At 35.0% G+C, this 26,732-nt stretch overlaps 1 protein-coding gene and 1 pseudogene across 1 annotated transcript; both read left to right on the forward strand.

Annotated features, from left to right (window-relative positions):
* The first annotated feature begins 833 nt into the window (after positions 1-833).
* Positions 834-950, forward strand: LOC116641438 (annotated as a pseudogene).
* Positions 951-19,449: 18,499 nt separating this feature from the next.
* On the forward strand, positions 19,450-20,079 carry LOC116641298 (peroxiredoxin-1-like). The gene has a single exon (XM_032418972.1). The coding sequence runs from the start codon at positions 19,450-19,452 to the stop codon at positions 20,077-20,079; it is 630 nt and encodes a 209-aa protein (XP_032274863.1).
* The last annotated feature ends 6,653 nt before the right edge of the window (positions 20,080-26,732 follow it).

The raw sequence follows: 26,732 nt of genomic DNA on the forward strand, positions 1-26,732 counted from the left end.
TTGTGAGAAAGATAGTTAAATAATAGGATATTCAATCTCATAGAATCCTCCCAAAGAATGGTTGTTAATCGCAAAGAGGAAAGGTTCTTTACCATGGAGAAATCTGGTGGACACCACCTTGACACCTAATCAAACTTCTCACTAATGAAAGGGAGTTTGACCTATCAGTTTGACTTTCTGTATTCTCTGTTATGTTGCATAGAAAACAGAAAGACATCACTATTGTGTATCCTGAAAGAAAAAAAAAGAAAGTTGAGTCAATCTAATCACAAGGAAACATTCACACAAACCTAAGTTGATAGAAATTCTGCATGACAACTGGCCTGTATGCATAAAATATCTCAGTAGGACAAAATATAAAGAGGATTGAGGAACTTTTTTTCTTTCTTTTAATTTATTAAAGAAGACTGAAGAGCCATGACAACTAAATGCAATGCATAATCCTTAACTGGATCCTGGATCAAGACAAATAAATAAAAAGCAATAAAGGATATTTTTGGAACAAGCAGAAGAATTTTAATATGAACTGTAATTGAGCTATTAATATTATATTGATGTTAAATTATTTCTGTGTGTGTGTGTTTATGTAAGAGAATGTTCTTCTGAAGAATTTAGAGGTGAGGTATCACATTGTCTGCAAGTTAACACACATATAAATGTACATGTATGTATGTGCATGTGTGCGTATGGAAAGACAGAGAGAGAGAGAGATGAGAGATCAAGCAGATATGGCAAAATAACAATTGTTAACATATGAGTATATATGGGTATTCCATGTGTTGTTCCTAGAATTTTTCTGTAGATTCGAAATTCTTTTAAAAAATAGTTTGGGGATCGCTTCTCGGCCTTTTGGCTAAGATCAAGTGTAGTATCTGTTCTTATCAGTTTAAAAAATAGTTTGGGGAGAATTCCTCTAGTCTCAAATATTAAAAAGAATTAGAGTATATATTAAAGTCACAAAGATACTTTTAAGTATTTCCAGAAACAGAAATTTAAAATCTTGAAAAATTATAGACTCATTAAATACTGTATGATAAAATAATAATGAGGTAGAAGACTGTCCTTATCAAAGCAGTGCATATGATGTAATCCTAATATATACTCATATATCTATCCATGTGTATGTGTGTGTATAACCAAGTTGGAGCATATATATCACAACACTAGTGGTAATTATACCTGGGTATTGAAAGATTAGTATTTTTAAATTTTGTTTTTGATGACTTTTAAATATTTTCTAAACATTCTATTTTGGACAAATTCACCATTCTGATAATGAAGCCAGAACAGAAATACAGTTTTAAAATAGACAACTTAAAAGTGCACATGTAACCTGAGTTATTTTCTCCAAGAGTTAGCCAAGAATTTTTTCCCATTTACAGTATTAAAATACTCTACTAAGTAATTCATTTATCATGTTACTTGCCATTGCAAAGATTTATTTATAGCTTTCTAGTTTCTCCCTTAATGGCAGATGGGTGTTAAGTGTAGTCTTCATTTCTCTTAATGACTACTTTTTTGTCTGCCTTCAACATTTACACTGCTCATCTTGGAATGCCTTCTGATGTGTTTGTACACTTCTGGTAAACATTTCCATGGAAGAGAACAGAAAATGCTGCTTGACAGAATACATACACTTAGAAATATTGGAGATTATGGGGACTGCGGTGTTAATGAGGACTGTCTTTGGGATCAGACAAGCTTGTTTGAATTCCATGCCAATCAATTAGTAACTTTAGTATCTTTCTGGTTACTTAGCTTTTCAGATACTTTGTCCTGTTATCAATTTTATGGTTCACTAAAAGAATTCAATGAGAAATTTTATAAAGTAAAGGGCATAGCATGTGTACTTAATAACTGTCAACTTTTTTTTCCCTTTCTGAAACATACTCATTATTAATATAGGAGAGCTGATGATCCTTCCAGTTTTAAAACCCTCAGGGTTATTAGAAAAAGGACAAGATTCATAAACCTTTTCCCAAGGATTTTAAAGTGTCATATGAGCAAGATAGCCAATAATTGGCTTAGTTATTTAAATATTCACCTTTGAAAATTTGGTGAAAAGAGAAAATCACTAGAGAGAAAGAACCATGTTCATTAAAATGAAGTCCTTCATTTAGGGGGAATTGTGTCATGCGAACCTTAATTTAGGGGAACCTCTTTCCTCTTCAATAGTTTAAATTTAGAAAACATTTATATAATTTGGGAAAATTCAAGAAAATATCTGTTCAGGACTGAAAAATAAGACAATTTATTCAGTGAATTTTCTTAGAAAATTTATGTTTTACTTCTAAAACCATTTGAGAGTGGTATCTTTATCTAGTTGTTTTCAATAATGTTTTTTTCCTCTCACTTCTGGTGTATAATTTTGGAAGATTATCTTTTCCTCTAAATTTTCTTTTGAGAGTTCTGAAACATTAATCCAGAAGAGAACTGAATATAATATTCTCCTATAATAATATTGATATACTGCCTGTTTATATTCTTTCCCTCATTTTTCTCTGTTCAAATTTAAATTTGATTCTGTTTTGTGACTATGTTTTGTAGAAGCAGAATGGATACAAAAGGAGAGACATTAATAGAGGAAAGGACATGCAAAATAGCCTTTTGCCACATCAGAAATTATCTGGAAATTTGAGAAGTACTCCTCCACTTTTTGGTTTGTTCAGAGTACAGAGCTGAGGTCACAATTGCTCTTTATCTTGTGACAAAATTCATGCCACTTCTTACCTCCTAATATATTTCTGACTTAAAATTTTACATGTAGAAGATTTTTGTCTAAAATTCCAATAATAGTTTGGGGTTAGTCTCAAGCTCTTAGTATTGTTACAAAATTTGGATTCTGAGTTTTCATAGAAACAGTGGGAAGTGAAAACTATCATTTTTAAAATAAACTTTTCATTTTAGAATAGTTTAAAATGTACAGAGAAAGTACAGAGAGTTACTGTATGCCCTTTACCCAGTTCCCCTAACGTTAATACCTTTCATGACCATAACATATTTGTTGCAACAAAGAAACCAGCATTCCTACATTCCTATTCACTAAACTCCAGACTCTATTCAGATTTCACAAGTTTTACCACTATGTGAAGAAAAAATTTTTTTTCTTATCATCCTGATTCTGTAAAGGTCAAGGTAAGATCTGTTAAATCTAAAATCTACTTTCTATAAGCTAACATGAAATGTTTGGAAGTTTCATCCCTGCACTTTGACTCTGAGCCTGCGGCTTTTCTTTGGCACATCCTAGACTCCACATATACCATTTCTTCTCTATGTATGTGTTATAACAAAGCTCTGAGCAAAAGTTCTAAAGCACGTATTATTCTTTTCTCTTAATTCCCTTAACTGGGATACCCTTGCGTCCATTACCCTCTGATTGACAGCTGCCAAGAGATGAGTAAAATTGTCAGTGTCCTTATCTCTGGGCAAGTGTAAATGACACGAAAGTTTCTCTCTGGCTCTGAATCAGTGAGTGGGTCTTCTCTTGAAAGGAGAACTTACTTTGTATGTAACGGGAAAGTACCGTAGATAATGCCTAACTCCTACCAGTGATTCAGAATGGGTGCTTGTATCAAAGCTTGCACAGTGAAACTAGCAAGCTGGCACAGATGGAGAAGTCCAGGAAGTACGTACTCATATACACAATGTTATGGCTTCTCACAACGACACCCATAGGTATTGTTATTGTTATTATCATTATTACAGAAAAGGCTCAGAGAAATTAAGTAACTTGTCTAAGATCTTATAGTTGAAATTTGACACCAGATCTCTTCTGCCTCCAAAGGCCATGTACTTCCTATTATACTCTGCCGCCTGTCTGACTAAGAGAATGCATAACTCCTGCCTTGATCTCTCATTCCCTTTTCGGGAGAAAAATTATCATTTCAGTTTTATAATGCTTCCTCCTGACTGGGGTCTCCTCTAGATGTCAGCGTTTAGGTGCTTCAAGCTTTCATGAAAGGGGTCACAGAGTGTCTCTACAGTGGGCTATTACAAAATTAACTAACCCAAAGCAGATTCTTTTCCCTTATGCCCTTCTATCTATGAATTTGTGTATATCAGGATTCACCCATTAGATCCCACCTTGACTCTTTGTCATGAGGTCCTTTCTCCAAGGCCCCCAGTCCCTAGTCAGGTGCACATTCACTGTTGAGACCTGTTAAGAGGTTGAGTTAGCCCGTGCCTGGGCCCACACTCAGCAGCAGCTCTCTCTGCTTCCTGGCTCCTAGCAGTGAAGCGAAGCCTTCCTTCTCATAGCACCCCCTGCCCTCATTCCCCAGCATCACATCATATGCCAGCTATCAGGGACAACTGCTGTTTTTGTTATTTTTCCAAATATACTTCCCCCTTGTCCATCTGATAGGCTCCTCTTTATTTGTGTCTTTCCTGACTATTCCATCCCTTTGGCTCAGGATCTCGGCTCCCCACATCCCCACACAGTTCTTAAGGTTCCCTTCTTGGATAAACTTTTTTTGCGTGTTACTATCCTGCTTTCACAACTGACGCCATTTCTTCTCATGGACACGATCTGCTATCTGTGCCGGCGGCCCCGGTTTTCTCCCTCAGTCCTGCTAGACCAGCACAGGCAGGGTCATCTCAATCTAACTCTGCTGCAGGGGGTATATTAAGCATCTCCTTCCATAAATCCATATTTAGATGTTTTCAGCAGTGTTACCTACTAAATACATTTTTATTAAAGATAAATATAATCAAACATCCCATAAAACTTGTTATTTTCAATCCAAGAGTATGGACATTTTAGGGCCCTTGCTACATATTGTTTTCCAGAAGGTATTAGCAATTTTCACTGCTTCCAGTAGTATACAAGCGAACTCATTTTACTGCACGCAGACAGGCCATGTAAATTAATTTTTAAACATTTCCTTATGTCAACTGTGTTTCCCTCACGACTTGAAAACAGTTATGTGTTGAACTATCACATACGGCTGCTCTGCATCAGATCTCCCTCTTCTGTGGGATGACTCCAGTCTCCTCTAGTGTCTTGTCATTAGAACCTGCCTTTCTGCCAACACTTTCTGATTTACTTTCTGCCAACACTGTCTGTCTGGTTTCGTATTTTGGACTTTGCTATATACTTTTAGATAACTCTCAATTCCTCATACTACTCTCTGCAAAACTATCCTGATGAATTCCTATACTGATCATGTTGGATTACAGTCTGGGCTTGGTAGGCTAGACTCAGGCTTCTCTTTTGAAATGAGATCGATCACTTTTTACCTTCTCCACATTTTCTCACTCTGCTCTGTGCCAAGGGAAGCTAATACCTTTGCACTGATTTAACTGGTTCCCTTGTCTTGTAGCTTTCTGTTGGATGCAGTCAAGAGGAAACCCTGACAGAACAATGAAGGAAGAGAGGCAAGTGAGGATGAGTGTTCACCCTCCCGGCTCCCTCACTGTCCCTCACTGCTGGCTCGGTGTAGCTTGGCGGCACCTCTCTACTGAAGTCCGCAGTTCTTATGATGCCCTCTCCACACAGCTGTTTCTGAGTTCCAGGAATTACTCTCCCCCTTGAACTTCAGGCCTCGGGGTGGTAATCACTCCTCACTGGCACTAGTCTCAAAGTACAACACTATCTTTACCTCAATCCTGTTTGCATCTTGTAATTCATCTAAATATTAATATCCTCTCAAATAATCTTAGAGTGTGCTATTTTTTTCTGCCAGGATTATGACTTATACAGAGGGAATTTAAATAATGACAGGAGGAAATCATTTCATGGGCATACCAAGTACTAAGAGAACATTTCTCTGGATTTTCATAATATGGTGCTTGAGTTCAATTGGTCTTATTCCTCATAATTGGCCTTCATTCATTAGTATATTTGACTAGACCATGACTACTAACTCAATCTAATATTTGTTTATTTCCATGTTTCCTATGCCATGGAGACATTCTACTTGAGGCTGTTAGTAGGAAGGGATTTTTGAGCTTATGTCCTTCTAGGTAAGTCTTAGGTACAGTTTAACTCAAACCCAACACAAGAGATCCACTGGAAAATTCCAGTTCTATTCAGAATTCAGTTCTATTCAGTTCTATTTGTATAGAATCTCAATTTTCCTACCATGTTGAGGTTTGGGGTAAACTAGCTAAAGGAAGTTTAGATTACTCTTTTCTTGAGATGTTCTATGCTAAGGACCAGTGTGCTAGACCTATGTCTTGAACATAATTTTCTAAGATCTGGCTCTAAAGGAAATGTGATAATTTCAGACTTTTAATCCTATCAATTCCCTTGGCCTGTTATTTGTTAAAAACTGCTAGAAAATCTGTCACAGACAAGGCCTCGAGAGGTATTGAATGAAATTATTTTATTTCCTTTTGTTAAAAATGTTGTGTTCAAGCTATAGCCTCTGGAGTCTGACTTTGAATTTATCTACTGTTCTCTGCTTCTGAGACTCTATGCTGATATCTAGTGAAGATGCAAGAGCTTTACTTTCTGAGCTAACTGTAGCAAGTACTGGGTCCACTCACACTTGCCCTAGATTATACCAGGGACTAAAAAGCCAAGCCACTGTATTTTACATACCTCAGCTATCTCTGTGGATAAATTCTACTTGGAATCTTCAAAACTGACCAAGAAGTAGGATTCCTAAAGTTGAAACTAAGAGAGGTACCCTGGGATGTTTGCCATCTTTAGTAGGTTACCACAGGAAGGTATCCTATCTCTGGTGTTTCACTGAATACAGTGTTTTGGATTTCAGGCTAAGATTAGAGTATAAATTTTCTAAGACTCCAGCTGGGTAAAGGTTCTTAGGGCATTTTTGGCCTTTAGTAGACTAGTCTTAATTACCTGAGGCTAGCTAGCACCATAAAGTACAGAGGACTTAGGTTTTGCTGAGTAGTTTCAGACCTTTCAACTGTTTCTTTTTTTTTTTATACTCTCATTCAAGTTTTTTTTTTTTTTATGGTAATTCTGTGTTTTTTTTCTTCTTTTTTTATTATGTTATGTTGATCACCATACATTACATCATTAGTTTTTGATGTAGTGTTCCATGATTCATTGTTTGCATATAACACCCAGTGCTCCATGCAGAACGTGCCCTCTTTAATACCCATCACCAGGCTAACCCATCCCCCCACGCCCCTCCTCTCTAGAACCCTCAGTTTGTTTCTCAGAGTCCATAGTCTCTCATGGTTCGTCTCCCCCTCCGATTTCCCCCCCTTCATTTTCCCCTCCTGCTTTCAACTGTTTCTAATCTCTGTCTCTGTTACTCTCTCTCTCTTTCCCTCCTTACACACACACACACACACACACATACACACACAAAATTCATTTTATTCATAAGACAAATACAGAAGAGTAAAATGGGTATATGCAATGTATGACAGAAGCAGGAAATACAGAAAGAAAAATAATTGTCAAGAATTAAAACTAACTATTCAACATACCAATCAAGGTAATAAAAATAAAATCAGAGCTATAGAATTTTTCACTTAGTAAACTGATACAGATAAAAGTACAACATAACATCCCATTTCTGCCAAGAAAACAGGTTTTTTCAAGATCCATTAATAGAGTAGAAAGATTAGATAAACATTGTAGAAGCACTTCAACAATATATTTATTAAAATTATGAAAACTGTATTCTTTTTGACACAATCATTTCACCTCTAGGAATTTGTCCTAGGGAAATTATCATGGATGTGCACAAAGATTTATGGCAGAGCTCTGAATAAGAACAGCACACATCTGAAAATAAACTAAATATCCGTTAATAAGAATGTAGGATACATACTATAATACAACTGTATCATATACCATTAAAGTTATGTTTTAAAAATTATATTAAAAGTTTTAAATCTAAGTTAAGCTTCATTGATACTGAAAACTGATGCTCTGCAAAACACAGCCCAAGAGAATCTGAAAGCAAGCCAAAGAGTGGAAGAAAATGTTTGCAAAACACATGTCTGAAGGGGCACCTGGGTGGCACAGTCGGTTAAGCAGCCGACTCTTGGTCAGCTCAGGTCCTATCTCAGGGTCGTGGGATTGAGTCTCACGGTTGGGTTCCATGCTCAGCGCCGAGTCTGCTTGGGTTTCTCTCTCCCTCTGCCCCTCCCACTGCCCCTTGCCTGCTCTCTCTCTCTTTCTCAAATAAAATAACATAAATCTTTTTAAAAAAAACCCACATGTCTATCAATGACTTGTATCCAAAATATTAAAAGAAATGTTAAAATTCAACAAAAAGGCCCAGAATCCTATTTGTAAATGTGTAAAAGATCTAAATCGATCCATAACTAAAGAAGATATATAGTTGGAAAATAACCAAATCAAAGTAATTATTATCTTTCCTTAAGAAATTGCAAGTTAAAATAGAAATGAGAATACTACTCCATACCTATAAGAAGGCTAGAATCCAAAAAAAAAAAAAAAAGTGACATACAAATTGCTGGTAAGAATACAGAGCAACAGGAACTCTCATGCATTGCTGGTAGTAACTCGCTTTAGAAGACATTTCAGTGGTTTTTTACAAAGCTAAACATAGTCTTACCAGATGATGTAGCAGTCACATTCCTAGATATTAACCAAATTTATTTGAAAATTTATATCCATGAAAAAACCTACAAGCAGATTTTTATTGTGGTTTTATTCATTCCAGTTATATGGATTCTGGAAAAGACAAAACTATAGCAACAATAAAATATTAGTGGTCAGGGGTTCACTGAGAATTAGGAAGGATTAAATAGGGTAAGCACTGGAGAATTTTTGGAGTGGTGAAATTATTATGTTTATTGATTTAATTGTGGATATATGACACTATCCATTTGTCAAAACCCATAGAACCCTACATCATAAAGAGGAAATCTTAATGTATTCAAATTTAAACATATATATATATATTTAGGGGGTTGAGGGATCCCAGGATGCAATACAAAATGTAATATAATAGTCTAGTTGTGTTACAAATGTATGAAACAATCTCACAAATGGGATGGAGAAAAAGGAATTTAAATAAAAACATGAAAAAGAAAAAAAAAAAAGAAACTTTGGAAATGGAGTGCATAAGACCAAAGGTAAAAAGAACTGCACGAAAGCTTTGTCCTGTAGTTGCCAAAATTGTTTCCCACAGAGGTGAGAGTTAATCATTCTAATATTGCTATATATGTATACGGAAACTGAACTATGAAGTAAATAGATGGTGGATGTTGAGAGTCAGGTTTCTCACTGTTGGAATGAGAGTTTGCAGATTAGCAAGGGGAGAAGGCTAGAATGATCCATGTGGTAGTGGATTAGATTTGGAGTCATTGATAAGAGCTCATGTTTAGCTTAATATAGATACTAATGTTTACCTATAGAATTATTTATGGGTATGTGTATATATAGTATGCACAGATATATCTCCTTGCTCTATCAGTTGAGAGGGCCTAGCAGCAATGTCTTCTCAGTAGCAGTGAGCACACCTAATACTCAAATCTTGGTTTGCAATTCCATTCTCCAGGGAAAGGAACCAGGGCTCCTAGGAGAAATGACCAGTATATAAAATACACAAAATGAGTCTGGAAAATGGAGCATCTTGTAGTGCCAGGAAGTAAGGAGACATTTTAAAACAACAGCAACAACAACAACAACAACAAGAAAACCCCCTCACAATGATACAATGATGGGAGTGTGTCACAGAGACACAGGAGTCAACTAAAAGAGTTTCTAATGGCCAGAGACACAACAATTTAAGCAACAAAATAAAGTAGTATTGCACAATAACCCAAAATATAAAATAAAAATTTGTGAATCTATACTGATACAAATATAAAATTAAATAAATTAACAAATTGGAGAGAAGAGCCAATCTCCTTTGCAGAAGAATATCATATAATTTATGTATACTCTCTCTTAAGGAGGTGAGGCACTTTGCATAGTGACCTTCTTCCAAACAGTACAGTGTAGGATTTGGGGTGGGGGAGGGGAGAAAGATAGAGCAACCCTGAAAAATACTATCTCAGCCAAGATCTGTATCAATAATGCTGAGTCACGTCGATAGTGTGTACTTTTAATTTCACATGAAAAAACGTCATTTTACCTCTGGATTTCCTCTCCAAAACCCATAACATCAACTAATCATGAAGAAACATTAGGCAAATCCCAACTAAGGGACATTCTACAAAATATCTGCTCGAAAAGACACAAAACCAACAAAAATCTGAAAAACTGTCCCATCCAAGAACAGCCTAAGGAGACATGATGACATGGTGTCTTGAGTGGGATGCTTGAACAGAAACAGGAAGTTAATATAGACTTTGGTTAATAATATTAACAATACTGGTTCATCAATTAAAATAAATGTACCATAATGAAAGATGTTAATAATAAGAAGAAACAGTAATGAATTTATGGGACCTCTCTTTACTAATTTTGCAATTTTTCTGTAAATTGAAAACTGTTCCACATTAAAGTTCTTTAAATATTACCTTAAAGTAATTTTACTTACATTCAGAAATAATATTTCACATTTAGAAGAGAATTGCTAAGTATAATAATATGGCACCTCTATACATTTGGTATATACCTCTTTTCATTGGTAAAGGAGCCATTACTATTACCTTTTAAATTCTATTTTTTTAATTTAAATTCAACTATCCAACATATTGTATATCATTAGTTTCAGATGTAGTGTTCAATGATTCCAATTGGAAATATATATGAAACTAGAAGACAGACACCAAATGATCAACAATGATTATCTCTAGGTGGCTGAATTTTGAAAAAAATGGTACATCCAAAAAATATTTCTGTTGTCATAAAATGAGCATGTTATCTGCAAAACCAGTAAGCAACACAAAAAGCTGTTACAAGGAAGAGTAAAAATAATAAAGTTATCAAAATCAGCCTTCTCTTCAGAATTATTTTGTTCTAGTAATAACACAGTAGTTGTTTAGATTAAGCTTGCTTCCCTCCCACTTTCAATGGATCCAGCTCTCTTGCTACATTATAATATCTCTAGGGTCAACCTTCCATTTTTACAGAAACTTCAATTACATACTACCCTTGATAATTTCTCTCAAGATATATTTTCCCTGGAAGCTGTATACAGAGTTTTCTAACATTCTCTCTAGGGATTCTGAGGTACATAAGGGACATTGATCTCCCTATTTTTCTCCTAGACCAAACAACCATACAACTGTACACACACACACACACACACATATGTTTTTTTCAGGGGGGTCTGCTTTTCAAATAGTGCCAGGAAAATCAGAATGGTCTTTTTTAATGATGGTGATATAACTCAGCAAGAGAATATCCAGGTTAGGAGACCATAAGACATTCATCCTATTCAACAACTGAATGGCTAGCAGCAACCATGTAGGAGGCTGAAAATCTCCTAAAAACTGCAAGTCAAGGCCTGACACTACCAAGTATAATAACTGCCAGGAGCAACTCATCTTTGGAAAAATATTTTACTGGTAATAAACTTAATTCTCAGTTACTGGGTAAGTCAGTTTTGCAGACTCATCTATTTCTCTATTTTCTTGATAGATACTATATTTCATTGTTTTTCTGTGTTATTTGACAAAATCTTACTTCTAAATCATACTTTTAGAAGTTATGGCTGCTCTGTTCCAAGTAAATAAATCTTTAATAATCATATTTTGAACTCACATTTCATATTCTGAAACTTTGAAAATCTGATCAATTCCTGAAGGCATATTCATTAAACGTCAATTCATCTAATTAAAATTTTTCAATGGATAAAAAATATTAACTTTATAAAAAATCAATACTATTGATTCAATACTGAATATTCAATACTTATTAATAGTTATCCATAAGAATCTATAAGAATGTTATCCATAAAAGTCAGACTAAAATGGAGGAGGACCGTGAAGATTCACTGAATAATTATCTTTTTCTTTTAGTTATCATGTATTGAGTGCTTACTATATACCAAGCACTGTGCTAAGTGCTTTTCATGAATCGTCTCATTTTACAAATGCCCTATAAAGCATTAATTCCAAGTTACAAATGAGGAAACTGTGGATATAGAGGTTATATAAGTTGACTCAAGTTGTACATAGAGCAAATGGACAAGCCAGAGTTTGGACCTAGGCACTTTTATTTCAGAAATCAAACTCCTAACCATAATTTGAAGACTACAAAATTGGTAATATCAAATAGAAATATAAAATTTTGAATTCAGACTGATTTATTGAGAGGTAGTTCTTTGAATATTCAAAAGCATTATTCAAAAGTTGCTTGGGATAAAGATCAAAAATAGTTATCCAACACTTTCATTGAGTTTATGATAAATGTTCTACATCATGATAATAATATAAACACTAAGCACTTTCATAGTTTTATTTCATAGCTTTTTCACAATGACCATGTGAGGAAGTTATATTTCTTCTATACACTTTAAGCAGAAACCAAGGGTTAAAAGAGTCATGTAGTTTCCCAAAGTTACACAGCTAGTAAGTGCCACAGACAGGAATTAAACTCTAGACAGAAATGGGAGCTTGCACCTTAATAACTGTATTACACTGCAATCTCTCCAAGTTTAGTGCTACTGAAGGGATACAGGCTATTTATTGTATTCGTACAATGACCTGATAAAATTCTACATTTAGTGAAAAGCCACAGAATTCTCTTATAGAGAAACTTACAAATTAGTACTTCCAGAACACTATTTTTTTTTCAATTGGTAATGTCACTTTCCTCTTACCTTTCAAAGATATGCTTAGAAATTTTATTATAAATACAAAAGTTTGGGACTGATATATCTTCACTACTTATTATATGAGGAAAATGGATTAGTGAATCCTTCTACTTACATTTCAGAGTCTATGGAAGAGCAGATAAGATGACCATTTTCTCTTCGTCATTCTCCTAATAAGAAAAAAAAGTTGTCAGATAAAATAAATACACAAATCTATGCCTATATGGCAGCTTTTCTGTAGCAAGAGAAGTTATTGTCATATTAAGTTCTCTCTGAACAGAAATCCACAAGCTAAGCTAAATTCCAATATCAAGAATTTTCAAATTTTCCAAAATTGTGTTGCTCACTGCTTAAAAAACAAAAACAAAAACAAAAAACCCTGCCAGCTGAGAAGCCCAATTTAACTGCCTATATTCATTAAAAAATAGTTGTGGGGATGTCTTTTCAGTTCCTTACCTCAAGCCTAATTTTAATGCTATTGTTTCAGTAATTAATTCATTTATTCATTTACTCAACAATTGGTTTTAAACTCTTAATAAATGTGAAGTACAGTGCTATCAGACATAAATGCATTCAATGAGTTTATAAAGTAGTGATATTCTTTGTCTAATAGAAATCGGGAAATAAAATTACATGTGTTGAGAAGACTGAGAAATCTTCAGGTTAATTAAAGTTGAATGTTTAAGGAATAAATAGATTCTAAATAATTTAACAATGTTATAACTGAAATAAAATACCATTTTGATTGTTTCTTTGTTATTAATGTTTGTACTTTTAACAAAAATATCAGCCTCTTAAATAAAGGCAGTTGTAAACTTTGATAGAATAAGGTAGTTTTACTCTGGCAAATACTGTGGTGAAATGGAGATCTGGAGTCAAAAATATTAGTTGTCTTTGGTAGAAACTTTCATTATATTTGAGAGATACGTCATTTTTTTGTGGAAATTCCAATAACAGAGAAAAAGCCCATTTAAAACTATTTCAATTGCCAGCTAGTTACACATTTAGAGTTTCTTATCAACATATGTAATGGTATTTCCAAATTTAGCATAAATCTTTGGTTTCCATAAAACAAATTATATACCACTAACACAGTTTATAATACTCTCAACCATACAGGAAGGCCATTTACCAAAAAGTAAAGCTAAGATTACTGCCTAGATTGCATTCTTTTGCTTTGATGGGACATCTTGCTATGACCTATCTGATGGTAAAGGATTCAAAAACATCTTGTAGGTACTGCAAATAGGAAAATATGTTAAATTAAAAGCAAAAACAAAAAAATATTATTTATAATTAAAATTTGTCTACTAATACCCTGGTCACTATGTCAAAATCAATGAAACACCTATATCTAATCCCTCATCCTGCTCTGTATAAATATTTCATTACCTCTTTTCCTACTGGAGTTAACTTTTTAAAAAATATTTATTTTAAAGAGAGAGAGAGAGACAGAGAAAGTGCTGGGGGTGGGGGGAAGGGAGAGAGGGACAGGGTAAGGGAAAGAATCTCAAATAGACTCCTCACTGAACATGGAGCCTGATGCAGAGCTCGATCTCACAATGCTGAGATCATGACCTGAGCCAAAATCAAGAGTTGGACACTCAAATGACTGAGCCACCCAGGTTCCCCGACTGGAGTTAATTTCGTGTGTAAACTGGTATCACAGAACATTAGAGGAGGAAAAAAATAAATGGACCAAACTGAAGTTTGCTGAAGGGATAGTTCTATGTTCATTCTCCAGGGAGGCTATAGCTCAAGCACAATAATTTTTTCCCCTACGCCAATTATAAAAAGTAACTTTGGACATATGAATGACTCCTTACTGTTTTTTCTTACAGCAACATATCAAACCGGGGTCTAGGAATCATGAGGTCAAGACATAGAAGGTAGGCTGTAATAAGTAGTCATGCTAACCCCAAAAGAATATTTATAGGATATTATCAAAGTGTTCCATTTATTTAAAGATTTTTACTTATTTATTTGTCAGAGAGAGAAAGAGCACAAGCAGGGGGAGTGGCAGGCAGACAGAGAGGCAGGCTCCCCACTGAGCAAGGAGCCTGATGTGAGGCTTGATCTCAGGACCCTGAGATCAAGACCTGAGCTGAAGGCAGATGTTTAACCGACTGAGCCACCCAGGTGTCCCAAAGTATTCCATTTATTCAGAAAATTTTGAACAAGTACTCTGTGCTAGACACATTGCCATGCAATGGGAATACAATGATGGATACAATATAAACTCTACATCCCGGGCTTGCCAGGGTAATGAAAGAAATGAAGGAAAATTATTTCACTTGCTATATCTTCAGTACTTGAACAACAATCAGGGTAAGAGGTTATGCAACACTTCTTGGAGAAACTGCTCATATATGTTACCTAAAATGATGAGTAGAAATTGATCAGTTCCACTTAAACTCCCTCTCTACTCACTTAAAATTTTAGTTCAGTTGATGCACTGGAGGAATATTTGCAACTCCTCAATAGTTTCTTAGCTTATTAAAAGGTGAATTAGTTGCAGAACTTTTTCCTGTTTAGCTATAAATATTGGGCCCAATATCTCTTTATTTGTAGATAACCAAGAGTAGAGAGTTCTACAGAACATTTGCTCAGAACATTTTTTATCTATGTTGTGGAAACCAGCATTTATATTTATTTCACAGATTATTAAAGAAAGAGTGATCAACAGGGTCATATTGTAATTTGGGATATCAGGAACTCATTCACACTAAAAATATGAGTGAACCTTCCATCCTGCCTAGCTTTCTTCAGAAAAACACATATAAGGGCTTTAGGTGATTGCCGATAATAAAAACTAATTTTCCCTCTCTCCGTAACTTCCAAGTTTTAGTTCAACTACTAACAATTCAATTTGAGATACTGAAAGGATAAGGAAACGGAGATACACATCTTGATTTATCCACATCATAAATGGACCTCATATATTTTCCTTAATTGAAATATTTTTAAAGTATATTAACGAAGAAAGAAATTCTGACATGGGTGACCTTGAAGACATTATGTTAAGTGATAAAAGCCAGTCACCAAAGGACAAATATTATATGACCCTGCTTATATGAGGTACCTCATAGTGCAGTTTTTGGAGACAGAAAGTAGAAGGGTGGTTGCCAGGGGCTGGGAGGAGAGAGGAATGGGGAGTAAGTATTTAATGGGTGGAGAATTTCAGTTTGGGGAGATGAAAAAGTTCTGGAGATGGATGGTGGTGATAGTTATAGAACAATATAAATGTACTTAATGCCACAGAACTGTACACTTAAAAAGGACTAAAGACAAGAAAACATACACAAGAATAAACCTCACTGGAAAGGTAAATATATAGTAAAGGTAGTGGATTGATCACTTATAAAACTAGTGTGAAGGTTAAAAGGCAAAAGTAATTAAAAATAACCATGATTAAAGTAATTAATTAAGGGATACATAAGACAAAAAAGATGTAAAATGTGATATCAAAAACAATATGTAGAGGGGTGGAGTAAAAATGGTGAGCTTTAGAATGTGATCAAACTTAAGTTGTTATCAAGTTAAAATAGACTGTTGCAGATATAAAATGTTATATATAAGCCTCATGGTAACCACAAAGTGAAAATCTACAGCAAATACACAAAAGTTAAAGACAAAGGAATAAAGCATTTCTTAAAGAAAGTCATCAACTCACAAAGAAGAGAACAAGAGAAGAGTGGAACAGAGAGGAACTACAAAAACAGCCAGAAAACAATGAACAAAGTGGCAATAAGTACATACCTATCAATGATTATTTTAAATGTAAATGGATGAAATTCTCTAATCCTGGGTGATTGACATTGGGGAGGGTATGTGGTATAATGAGCACGGGGTATTATATAAGACTAATGAATCATAGGGCGCCTGGGTGGCTCAGTTGGTTAAGCGACTGCCTTCGGCTCAGGTCATGATCCTGGAGTCCCAGGATCGAGTCCCACATCAGGCTCCCTGCTCGGCGGGGAGTCTGCTTCTCCCTCTGACCCTCCCCCCCTCATGCTCTCTCTCTCATTCTCTCTCTCTCAAATAAATAAATAAAATCTTAAAAAAAAAAAAAAAGACTAATGAATCATAGACCTGTATCCCTGAAAAAAATAATACATTATATGTTAATTAAGTGAATTTAAATTTAAAAAATAATTTAAAAATTAAATTAAATTAAAAAAAAGAAATTCTCTAATCAAAAGACAAAGAGTGGCTGAATAGATTTAAAAAAAACAAGATCCACCTATTTGTTGCCTGGAAGAGACTTGCTTCAGATATAAGGACATACAAAGATTGAAAGTGAAGGGATTTAAAAAGATGTTTCATGCAAATGGGAAACAAAAGAAAGCTGGGGTAGTTAATATCAGGAAAAAAATGACTTTAAAACAAAGATTGTAATAAGAGACAAAAAAGGGAATTACATGATTATTAAGGGGTCGATCCATTATGAGGCTATAACATTTGTAAATATTTATGCACCCAACATAGGAGTACCTAAACATATAAAGTAAATATTAATAGATCTAAAGGAAGGCCACCAATACAATAATAGTGGGGATTTTAATACTTTATTTGCATAAATGGATAGATCATCCACACAGAAAATCAGTAAGGAAACAATAGTCTTAAATGACATGTTAGACCACATAGACTTAACAGATATATATAGAACACTCCATCCAAAAGCAACAGAACACATTCTTCTCAAGTCCTAGCCAGAGTAATTAGGCAAGAAAAAGAAATAAAGGCATTCAGATTGGAAAGGAAAAAGTAAAACTGTAATTATACGCAGATGACAATATTATACATAGACAATCCTAAGAGTCCATCAGAAAACTGTTAGAACTAACAAAAAAAAATTAAGTAAAGTTGCAGGATACAAAATCAATACACAAAAATCTGTTGTGTTTCTATACACTAATAATGAACTACCAGAAAGATAAATCAAGAAAATAATCCTCTTTAAAATTGCATGAAAATAATAAATACCTAGGAATAAACTTAATCAAGGAGGTAAAAGACCTGTATACAGAAAACTAGAAGATATTTAGGAAAGAAATTAAAGATATAAATAAAAGATATTCTGTGCTCATGGATTAGAAGAATTAATATTGTTAAAATATCCATACTATCAAAAGCAATCTACAGATTGAATGCAACCCGCATCAAAATTCCAATGGCATTTTTCACACAAATAGTATTAACAATCCTAAAATTTGTATAGAACCACAAAAGACTTGGAATAACCAAAGCAATCTTGACAAAAAGAACAAAGCTAGAGACATCACACTCCCTGGTTTCAAATTAAACTAAAAGCTGTGGTAATTAAAATAATATGGTATTGGCATAAAAGCAGATACATTGGTGAATGGAACAGAATACAGAGCCCAGAAATAAACCCATGCATATATGGTCAATTAATTTATGACAAAAGAGTCAAAAATATATGTTGGGGAAAGGAGAGCCTCTTCAATAAATGGTGTTGGAAAAACTGGGCAGCTAAATGCAAAAGAATAAAACTGGACCACTATCCTGGACCATACACAAAAATTAACTCAAAATGGATTACAGACTTGAATGTAAGACCTTAAACCATAAAATCTTTAGCAGAAAACATAGGTATAAGCAACTTGATATGAGTCTTGGTGATGAATTTTTTGAATCTGACATTAAAATTAAAAGCAACAAAAGCAAAAATAAACAAATGGGACTACAAAACACTAAAGAGCTTTTGCACAGCAAAGAAACTATCAACAAAGTAAAAAGGCCATCTATTAAATCAAAGAAAATATTTGCAAATCATATATCTGATAAGGGCTTAATATCCAAGATATTTAAAGAACTCATATGACTCAACAACAAAAATATCCCCAAATAATCCAATCGAGAAATGGCAGAAGATCCAAATAAACATTTTTTCAAAGAAGACATACACATGGCCAATAGGTATGTGAAAAGATGCTCAATGTAATTAATTGTCAGGGAACTGCAAATCAAAACCACAATGACATATCACCTCACACCTGTTAGAAAGACTATTAGCAAACAGACAAGACGTAACAAGTGCTGGCAAGGATGTAGAGAGAAGGGACCGGTCCCACTGTGAACTGATGGTGGAAATGTAAATTGGTGCAAAGCCACTATGGAAAATAGTATGGAGGTTTCTCAAAAAATTAGAAGTAGAACTACCATATGATCCAACAATTCCACTTCTGGGTATTTATTTGAAGAAAACAAAATACTAACTATAAAAGATATACGCATCCCCATACTCACAGCAACACTATTTACAATAGCCAAGATACAGAAACAACCTAAGTGTCCATCGATGGATGAATGAATAAAAAAACTGTGGTATATTTACAGTGAAATATTACTCATCCATAAAAGAAGAAATATTGCCATTTGTGACAACATGGATGGACCTTAGGAACATTATGCTAGATGAAATAAGTCACACAACGACAAATACCTTATGATCTCTCCCATATGTTCAATCCAAAACAAACAAAAACAAAACAAATCAAAACAACATAAAACACCACTAAGCTCACAGATACAGAAAATAGGTTGCTGGTTGCCAGAGGCAGGTGGTAGGTGGTGGGAGAAATGAGTGCAAGGGATACAAAGATTTTTTAAAAAATTAAAAATAGTTATGCAGAGGAAGAGAGAAACCAGGAAACTTCTTGATGGGAACCAATTCTGTTCAAAAAGGAGAAAATCACTGGCGTCTTCTTCCTGCCTTGTCTTCGGCGTTTTTGTTCTCAGAGCTGCCGATAGCAAGATGTCTTTAGGAAATGCCAAAATTGGTCATCCTGCCTCCAACTTCAAAGCCACGGCTGTTAAGCCAGATGGCCAGTTCAAAGACAGCCTATCTGACTACAAAGGAAAATACATTGTGTTCTTCTTTCACCCTCTTGACTTCACCTTTGTGTGCCCCACGGAGATCATTGCTTTCAGTGACAGGGCAGAAGAATTTAAGAAACTCAATTGTCAAGTGATTGGTGCTACTGTGGATTCTCATTTCTGTCACCTGGCATGGATCAACACACCCAAGAAACAAGGAGGACTGGGACCCATGAACATTCCCTTGGTATCAGACCCCAAGCATACCATTGCTCAGGACTATGGAGTCTTAAAGGCTGATGAAGGCATCTCGTTCAGGGGCCTCTTTATCGTTGATGATAAAGGTATCCTTAGGCAGATCACAGTAAATGACCTTCCTGTCGACCGCTCTGTGGATGAGACTCTGAGACTGGTTCAGGCCTTCCAGTTTACTGACAAGCATGGGGAAATGTGCCCAGCTGGCTGGAAGCCTGGCAGTGATACCATCAAGCCTGATGTCCAGAAGAGCAAAGAATATTTCTCTAAGCAGAAGTGGGCGCTGGATCATTTTAGGGCTGGGCTGCAGTAGGTGGCCATGAAAACAAAATCTCTTTTGTACTATTGTCATGCTTAGAACATAAGACTTTAGACTCTGTGCAGATGTGCTATAGGGACAGGACAGGCCTTTCCTGCAGGGGTTGGGGAGGCCAGCCTTTCTTCCTCTGGAGAGAAGGGCCTGAGCTGTTATGGGGCAGGCCAACTGTTATGTACAGTAGTAGGACATCACTTTTTGTCTTTTGTTGTTTCTATTAAACTTGAACTGAGAAAAAAAAGGAGGAAATCACTGATGGAATGTAATTCACTAGGTGCTTACATCCTGGAACTTACCATATTTGTTTTTATATCTGTGTCTATGCTTATCTATTTTCCCCCTGACATTAATCTTCCAGTTATTCCCACCTTACTTCATCCAATGGTTTCTCTGAGTCTCACACTCAGCTCTCCAACTGCCTACTTGATGTCTTAAAGTTTCTTATCTTAGTAAAATTTATCCACTCTGTTGGATACTACATATTATTTGAGTCCCTAAATCATGTCAAGAAGTACAACTATATGGAGTGCAATATATAGCTAAAATATTTCACTTGTTCTCAAGTAATTCACAGTCAAGAGGAAAGTATCATTATTTCATTTATTTACCCAACAAACATTTGTTGAGCATCTGCTTTGTCCAAGGCACTATCCTAAAATCTGGGATGACAAAGTTCCTGATTTTATGAAACTTACAAAGTAGGAGGGGTGGGTAGGAAAGTAGATAAAATAGATTGAGAAGTAGCTCTATAAAATGTTGATAAATTCTACAAAGAAAAATAAATCAGGATAATATATAAAGAATAACAGGTTGAAGTGATGGAAAGAAATTGACAAAAGTGATAAATTTTCTGTTTTCTAATTCAATTTCTATGTACTGAAATCTAACAAATGAGGATCTGCTAACTTTGCTTTATAAGTTCAATATTTTTTTCACAAATTACTTCCTTAATTGGACATTTTGGAGAAAACATCTTTACAAAATATCTTTATAGTTTTCTGAAATTACACATGCTTTCATATGTATATCAAATTTAAAGTAAGTTAATTTACCAATTTACATTAATCTGATCTATTTTCATAAGAAACAGGCAGTAAAAGGACCAGTTGGATGTGCATAAATTTGTTTAATCAAGTCTTAAGACTCTTGTGTAACCCTTCATTCCTTAGGTCACACTGGTCTGGAGGTAAAAGTAGGATTATTATAACAATAATAATTAGAGCAACAATAAATACCCAGACTTATGTATGCATTTATATTGAGAATGGAAACCATTTACAACCACATAGCTTACTCTCCATAGTTATAGGGCTCTACTATACCAGGGAACTTTTCTCCAGGAAGATAAAAGGTATAAAGAATTTTATTTTTCCTTCCAAGACCTTCCCCCAAAATTCCATTTAGATATATATCAAACCATTAGACTTTTCAATAAATGGTATCAAACAACTGTTTACTCTCTAACACTCTTCAAAATCCTCACTCTTGAATAAGTGTAGAAATTGATTTGGTGAAACACTCAGATTAGCACTTCCAGAGAGTAAAAATGGTAAGTGCAAATACAAAGGCAGAAATAAACACACACACACACACACACACACACACACACACACACACACACACAGACTTCCTGATGTGGAGTGCAGAGTAATTAGTAAATAATGACAGAAATATGGGCCAAGTTCATGAAGTCATTGTCTTATAAATAAGGATTTATTTTATCATAGGTGGAAAAAATCAAATAATGCATTTAAGCCATGATTTTACTATAAGCTACATAAAAATTGGCTTGTGGGTTGGTCTGAAGAGAAAAGGAGACTGGAAGAAAAGATAATAGTTAAGAAAATAAAGATTCTGCTGGAATCCATGACAAAAAGGATAAAATATATACTTAGATATTAAAAAATACAATAGATACATCTCAGCAATAATGAAGTGATTTTAGGTCAAGTTGGATGTATATTATGAGAAGGGAGATCCCTTTTAGTTTAAGTTTCTAATTCCACAATTTTGGGGACCGTAGTCTCAATAACCAAAATAGGAGATAAACTAATTTTTGACCTACTATGTTTCAATTGTCTGTGGAACATTTAGTCAGACATTCCAGGTAGCAGGTGTTTACTTTACGAGAGGAATTGCTATATATGTACAAGAGACAGTAATCTGTACATGTGGATAAAGACTCTCTTGACCAAACTCGCCACGCGCCTCTGAGCCCTCTTGAGTAGGCCTCAACTTTGGCCTATAGAGACTTGAATAAACACTAACACAGTTTCTAGTAGCCTCTCTGGGGTGCATCCCTAAATTCCCATAAAGTACTTGGCTGAGAAAAATCAAGGCTGCCAAAAGAATTTGCTGTTTGTTCCACACCTGAAGATAGAGCCCCTGTCTCCAGTGTCTGGGGGAGGATAGGAGCCCAACTTTGATGAGTGCCAGTAAGCAAACCCAGATGGGTTTCCCAAACAACCCCTTCTGACTCTGATCTTTCACTTCCTTGACTGTGCTCAAGCCCCTGCTATTTCCCCTCCAGACTCCCTCATTCTTCCTTTAAAACAACTGTCTGTCCACAAATCAGAACGGAGCTCAGTTCTTTCCCTTACTCTCAGTAGCTACTGAATAAAAGCCGTTTTAACTGTTTTAACTAATGTCCAGCTGTATATATCTCTGACAATATTTAGTCATGGATTTGGACATACTTATGTAGGGAGCCTGTAAAGTGACAAGACAAGATTAGCTCATGAATCCTCACTATGATGAGCAGAAGAGGAGTTCGGGAAGGATCTTCTAGAGAAAGAGGAAACAACCAGAAAGCAGGAAAGATTCTAGTTTTAAAAAAACTCTAATGTCTTTAAAAAATTTTAAAAATAAAAAAAATTAAAACTAATATTTTGAATTGATAATATTCTGAGGGCTAGTAGCTAAAACATGCTAATATAGTGGGTTTTTTTTTAAAGGTTTAATTTATTTATTCACGCGTGAGAGAGAGCGTGCGCATGAGAGTGAGAGAGAGAGCATGAGCAGTGGGGAGGGGTGGAGGGAGAAGCAGACTCCCCACTGAGCAGGGAGCCCAATGCTGGGATCACGACCTGAGCCAAAGGCAGATGCTCAACTGACTGAGCCACCCAGGTGCCCCGTTAATATAGTGTTTCGGAGAAGGCTGCAATATCATTTGATTATGTGCAGTCTCTTAAAGAAGGACACAAAGGCAATCTGAACCATAACTAATCTTGGATTTTTACATTTTTCTTGATCTTTCTTTTATTTTAGCCTTGTTCAGTCTCTAGTTTCTTGGCTTCTAGTTTGTTTCTCTAGCATCTAAAGCAAAGTTTTTGGTATCCCAGTCCAAAGCTTGCTTCTTCACTCTTGGATAAGACTCATGGCCTAAAGTTTAGGTTTCTTTGATGTCTCAGAAAACATGGTTTAGGAGCTGGATCCAGGGTCCACGACATGTAAGTGGTCTGGTGTGACCTGCAGGGGATGTTTTACCTTACTCAGAGGTAGCCAGATACCAGTGGTACCGGCTATTGACCAGCATACAAATATCGTAACTATTTGTAATTTATATAAAAAACACCCGACAAATATTACAACTTTATATAGGACAGCATTAGTATAAATTGTGAGTGACAGTGTGTGTAAATATGTATATGTCTAAAATCTACTCTAGAATCAGATATATCCTGGATAAACAAGACCCAGGGTTTTATTTAGAGGAAGAATGAAGTAAATCTTGGGATGTAAAAACAAGGCAGAAGTCTGAACTGTAGCATAATAGATCCACAGACACAGTGAGTCATTTTAATCTTTGTGCACGGGCCTTATGGTATTATTCTCTTCCATTTATTGTTGCTGTGTTGTGTTTTGTCTTATGGTTTCTTTTCTAGTCTTATGAATTTTCACATTTATCCTCCATATTTCTAATTTTATTTTCTTCATGGTTATAGTATAACATATAGATTTGTGTTCAATACAAACTCATCTTCAAGTTTCCATGGAATTACTGCTTAGAATTCCCCTCCTAACTACTGGTAATGGCTTGTGTGTGTATGCGTGTGCACGTGCACGCGTGTGGTGGAGCCCTGAGTGTTATTCTTCCTCTTCCCAACTATCTTATTTCATTCTTTTTCTGAATATAGAAAGATTGTGTATAGTAAAGAAAAAAAAAGCAATAATCTGAAAACTCCAAGAAGAATCATTTTTTCAGTAAAGAGAGGGTTGTCCTATTTTCTATAGTTTTTGAAAAGGGAGATATAACAAAACTTGCCACTTCTTGTTAGAACAAGCTGTATGATAGGGAAAAAGCATAATATTCCAAGAAGCAAACCTTAGATCTGCTTTTCTAAACCTAACAGCATCAATTTTATAGGTACTGAAAATTTCAGATTTTCATAAATTGCTTTAAATCTTACTTTTTAATTTTGATATTATGTTTCCATTTTTATTGCAGTTCTGTTGGTATTTTATTGAAAGAGGCTACATTATATGATGCTAGTCAAATGCTTTTTTAAATCAGCAAATTATTTATTCTTTTAAAAAATAATATATAGGGGCGCCTGGTGGCTCAGTCCGTTAAGCGTCTGCCTTCGGCTCAGGTCATGATCCCAGGGTCCTGGGATCGAGCCCCGCATCGGGCTCCCTGCTCAGCAGGGAGCCTGCTTCTCCCTCTCCCTCTGCCTGCCGCTCTGCTTACTTGTGCTCTCTATCTCTCTGTCAAATAAATAAATAAAATCTTTAAAAAAATAAAAAAGAATATATATATTTTAAATAATAAACAAGTTAGTAATATTCTATCTATTATGGCTAATAGAATTTCTAATGACTTTTTTTAAAATCTGTATTCTACACATTTAGAGATTGTATGGAAAGTCAACAGTGTATCAAAAGCACATTTGCAGGGACATGCATTTGTGCATATATGCATGTGTGTACGTGTGTGAGGGAATAAAATGTCATGTTTGTATGAATGAAAACAGTTGAAAAGTTGCCTCTATAGCAGTATTTTACCAATATTTTTATACTACAGAAACCAGTAACTGTTGATAGAGTAGAAGGGACCACAAACTCTATGAGCTTACATTTATGTTTTATTATAACACAAAGTCTAAAACATAAAAAGAACTCAATAAATACTTGTTAAATGACAAATTAGAGATTGGTATATTGTCTGAAAATGTCTCTCTCTAGTAGACTACATAGGAAGTTAAAAAAGGATAGTACTTGTAGAAAGAAAAAAGCTGAATTTTATTTATTTCACAGTTGGTTTCTCCAAGAACATCCCAACAAAGATTGCAATTAGCAGTCAAACTAGTGAAATGTTCATTGGTATGTTGCAAACATGTGTTCATTTAACAAAGAAAAGCAATACTGAGACCTTTGGAGGAATTTTCATGTACTTTTTTTTTCCTGGATCTGTAGACAGAGGATAAACAAGGTAGCAAGTGAAGCTAGAAAAATTATTAGTAGAATAGCATTTAAAATAATAAGAATAAAAATAAAATCATATGCTGTGACCCAGAACAGTGTTGTAATTAAATTTACTGGGGCAGAAAATTTACTTTGTGAATTGATATCACCTTTTGGCAATTTAATGTCTTTCAGTGTAAGTACAAATCCATATTATCTTTCCATCTATTTTATATAACAATATTTACTCCAAGTGCCTTCTTAAAAATAGAAACCACTGCTTTTAAGCCTAAGGACGTGTCTAAAACCAATCCCTCACAATTATTTTAGCCTTATTTTCTTTCTAAAACTTTATCCAAAAAAGCCAAACTAAAATGTATTTAGTATAAGCATGGAAGGGATAAAACTTGATCAGTCACTAATAACTACCATTTGCTTCACATGGCAAACTACTGAGATACATGTTAAGGAAAACACTTTATCCTCCCTGAAGAGAATTTTATTTATTTATTTCCATGAAGGGGATTATAACTCACTTGACTTCTCTCTACACCCTCATTATTCCTACTAAAAGGAAGACTAGTAAAATATCTAATGGGGATTTTGTGGTTTTGCCTTTCCTCTAACTCTGCTGCTGGGGTCTCTCTGCTCTGCTCTTGCCCTTGCTTCAAGTTCAATGAGTAAGGTCTGTTCCTGTGAGCCAGGTCTGCAGTCTTCTAGCATTACCTGTTATGGTAGGTCAGTCTAATTCTGGTTAGCAGTTTTGTTCCCCCATATCTATGTCCCCCTGGTATTATTAGGTTGTTGGTAATAGGACTGACTTTTTAAAAACTCAAGCATAGTTGACACACATTGTTACATTAATTTCAGGTGTACAACATAGTGATTCCACAAATCTATATGTTATACTATAGAGAGCTGACATTTTTGTCTCTACTTGTCCGACTTCTCTTTCTTAGCTGGTTCAGAAGTCAGTAGCAGAAATAGGGGTGCTGTTTATAGAGCTCCCTGGAACTCTAGCATCATGGAAAATGTATAAGACATTTATGTCAAGATATATATTGTTCAGACTAAAAAAAAAGTTGGGTGCCAAAATTATTTTAAGTCATTATTGGCTAAGAAATGTTAATCTTTTATCCTTATCAAATAAATGGGTATTCTAACTCTTTACCAGATGCATCCATTCCAGATATTATGGAACTAATGTTAAAATATGAAAACTTTCTCCCTGGAACAAATGCTTTAGC

Source organism: Phoca vitulina, unplaced genomic scaffold, assembly GCF_004348235.1.
Source record: "Phoca vitulina isolate PV1807 unplaced genomic scaffold, GSC_HSeal_1.0 scaffold21, whole genome shotgun sequence".
Lineage (NCBI taxonomy): Eukaryota > Metazoa > Chordata > Mammalia > Carnivora > Phocidae > Phoca > Phoca vitulina.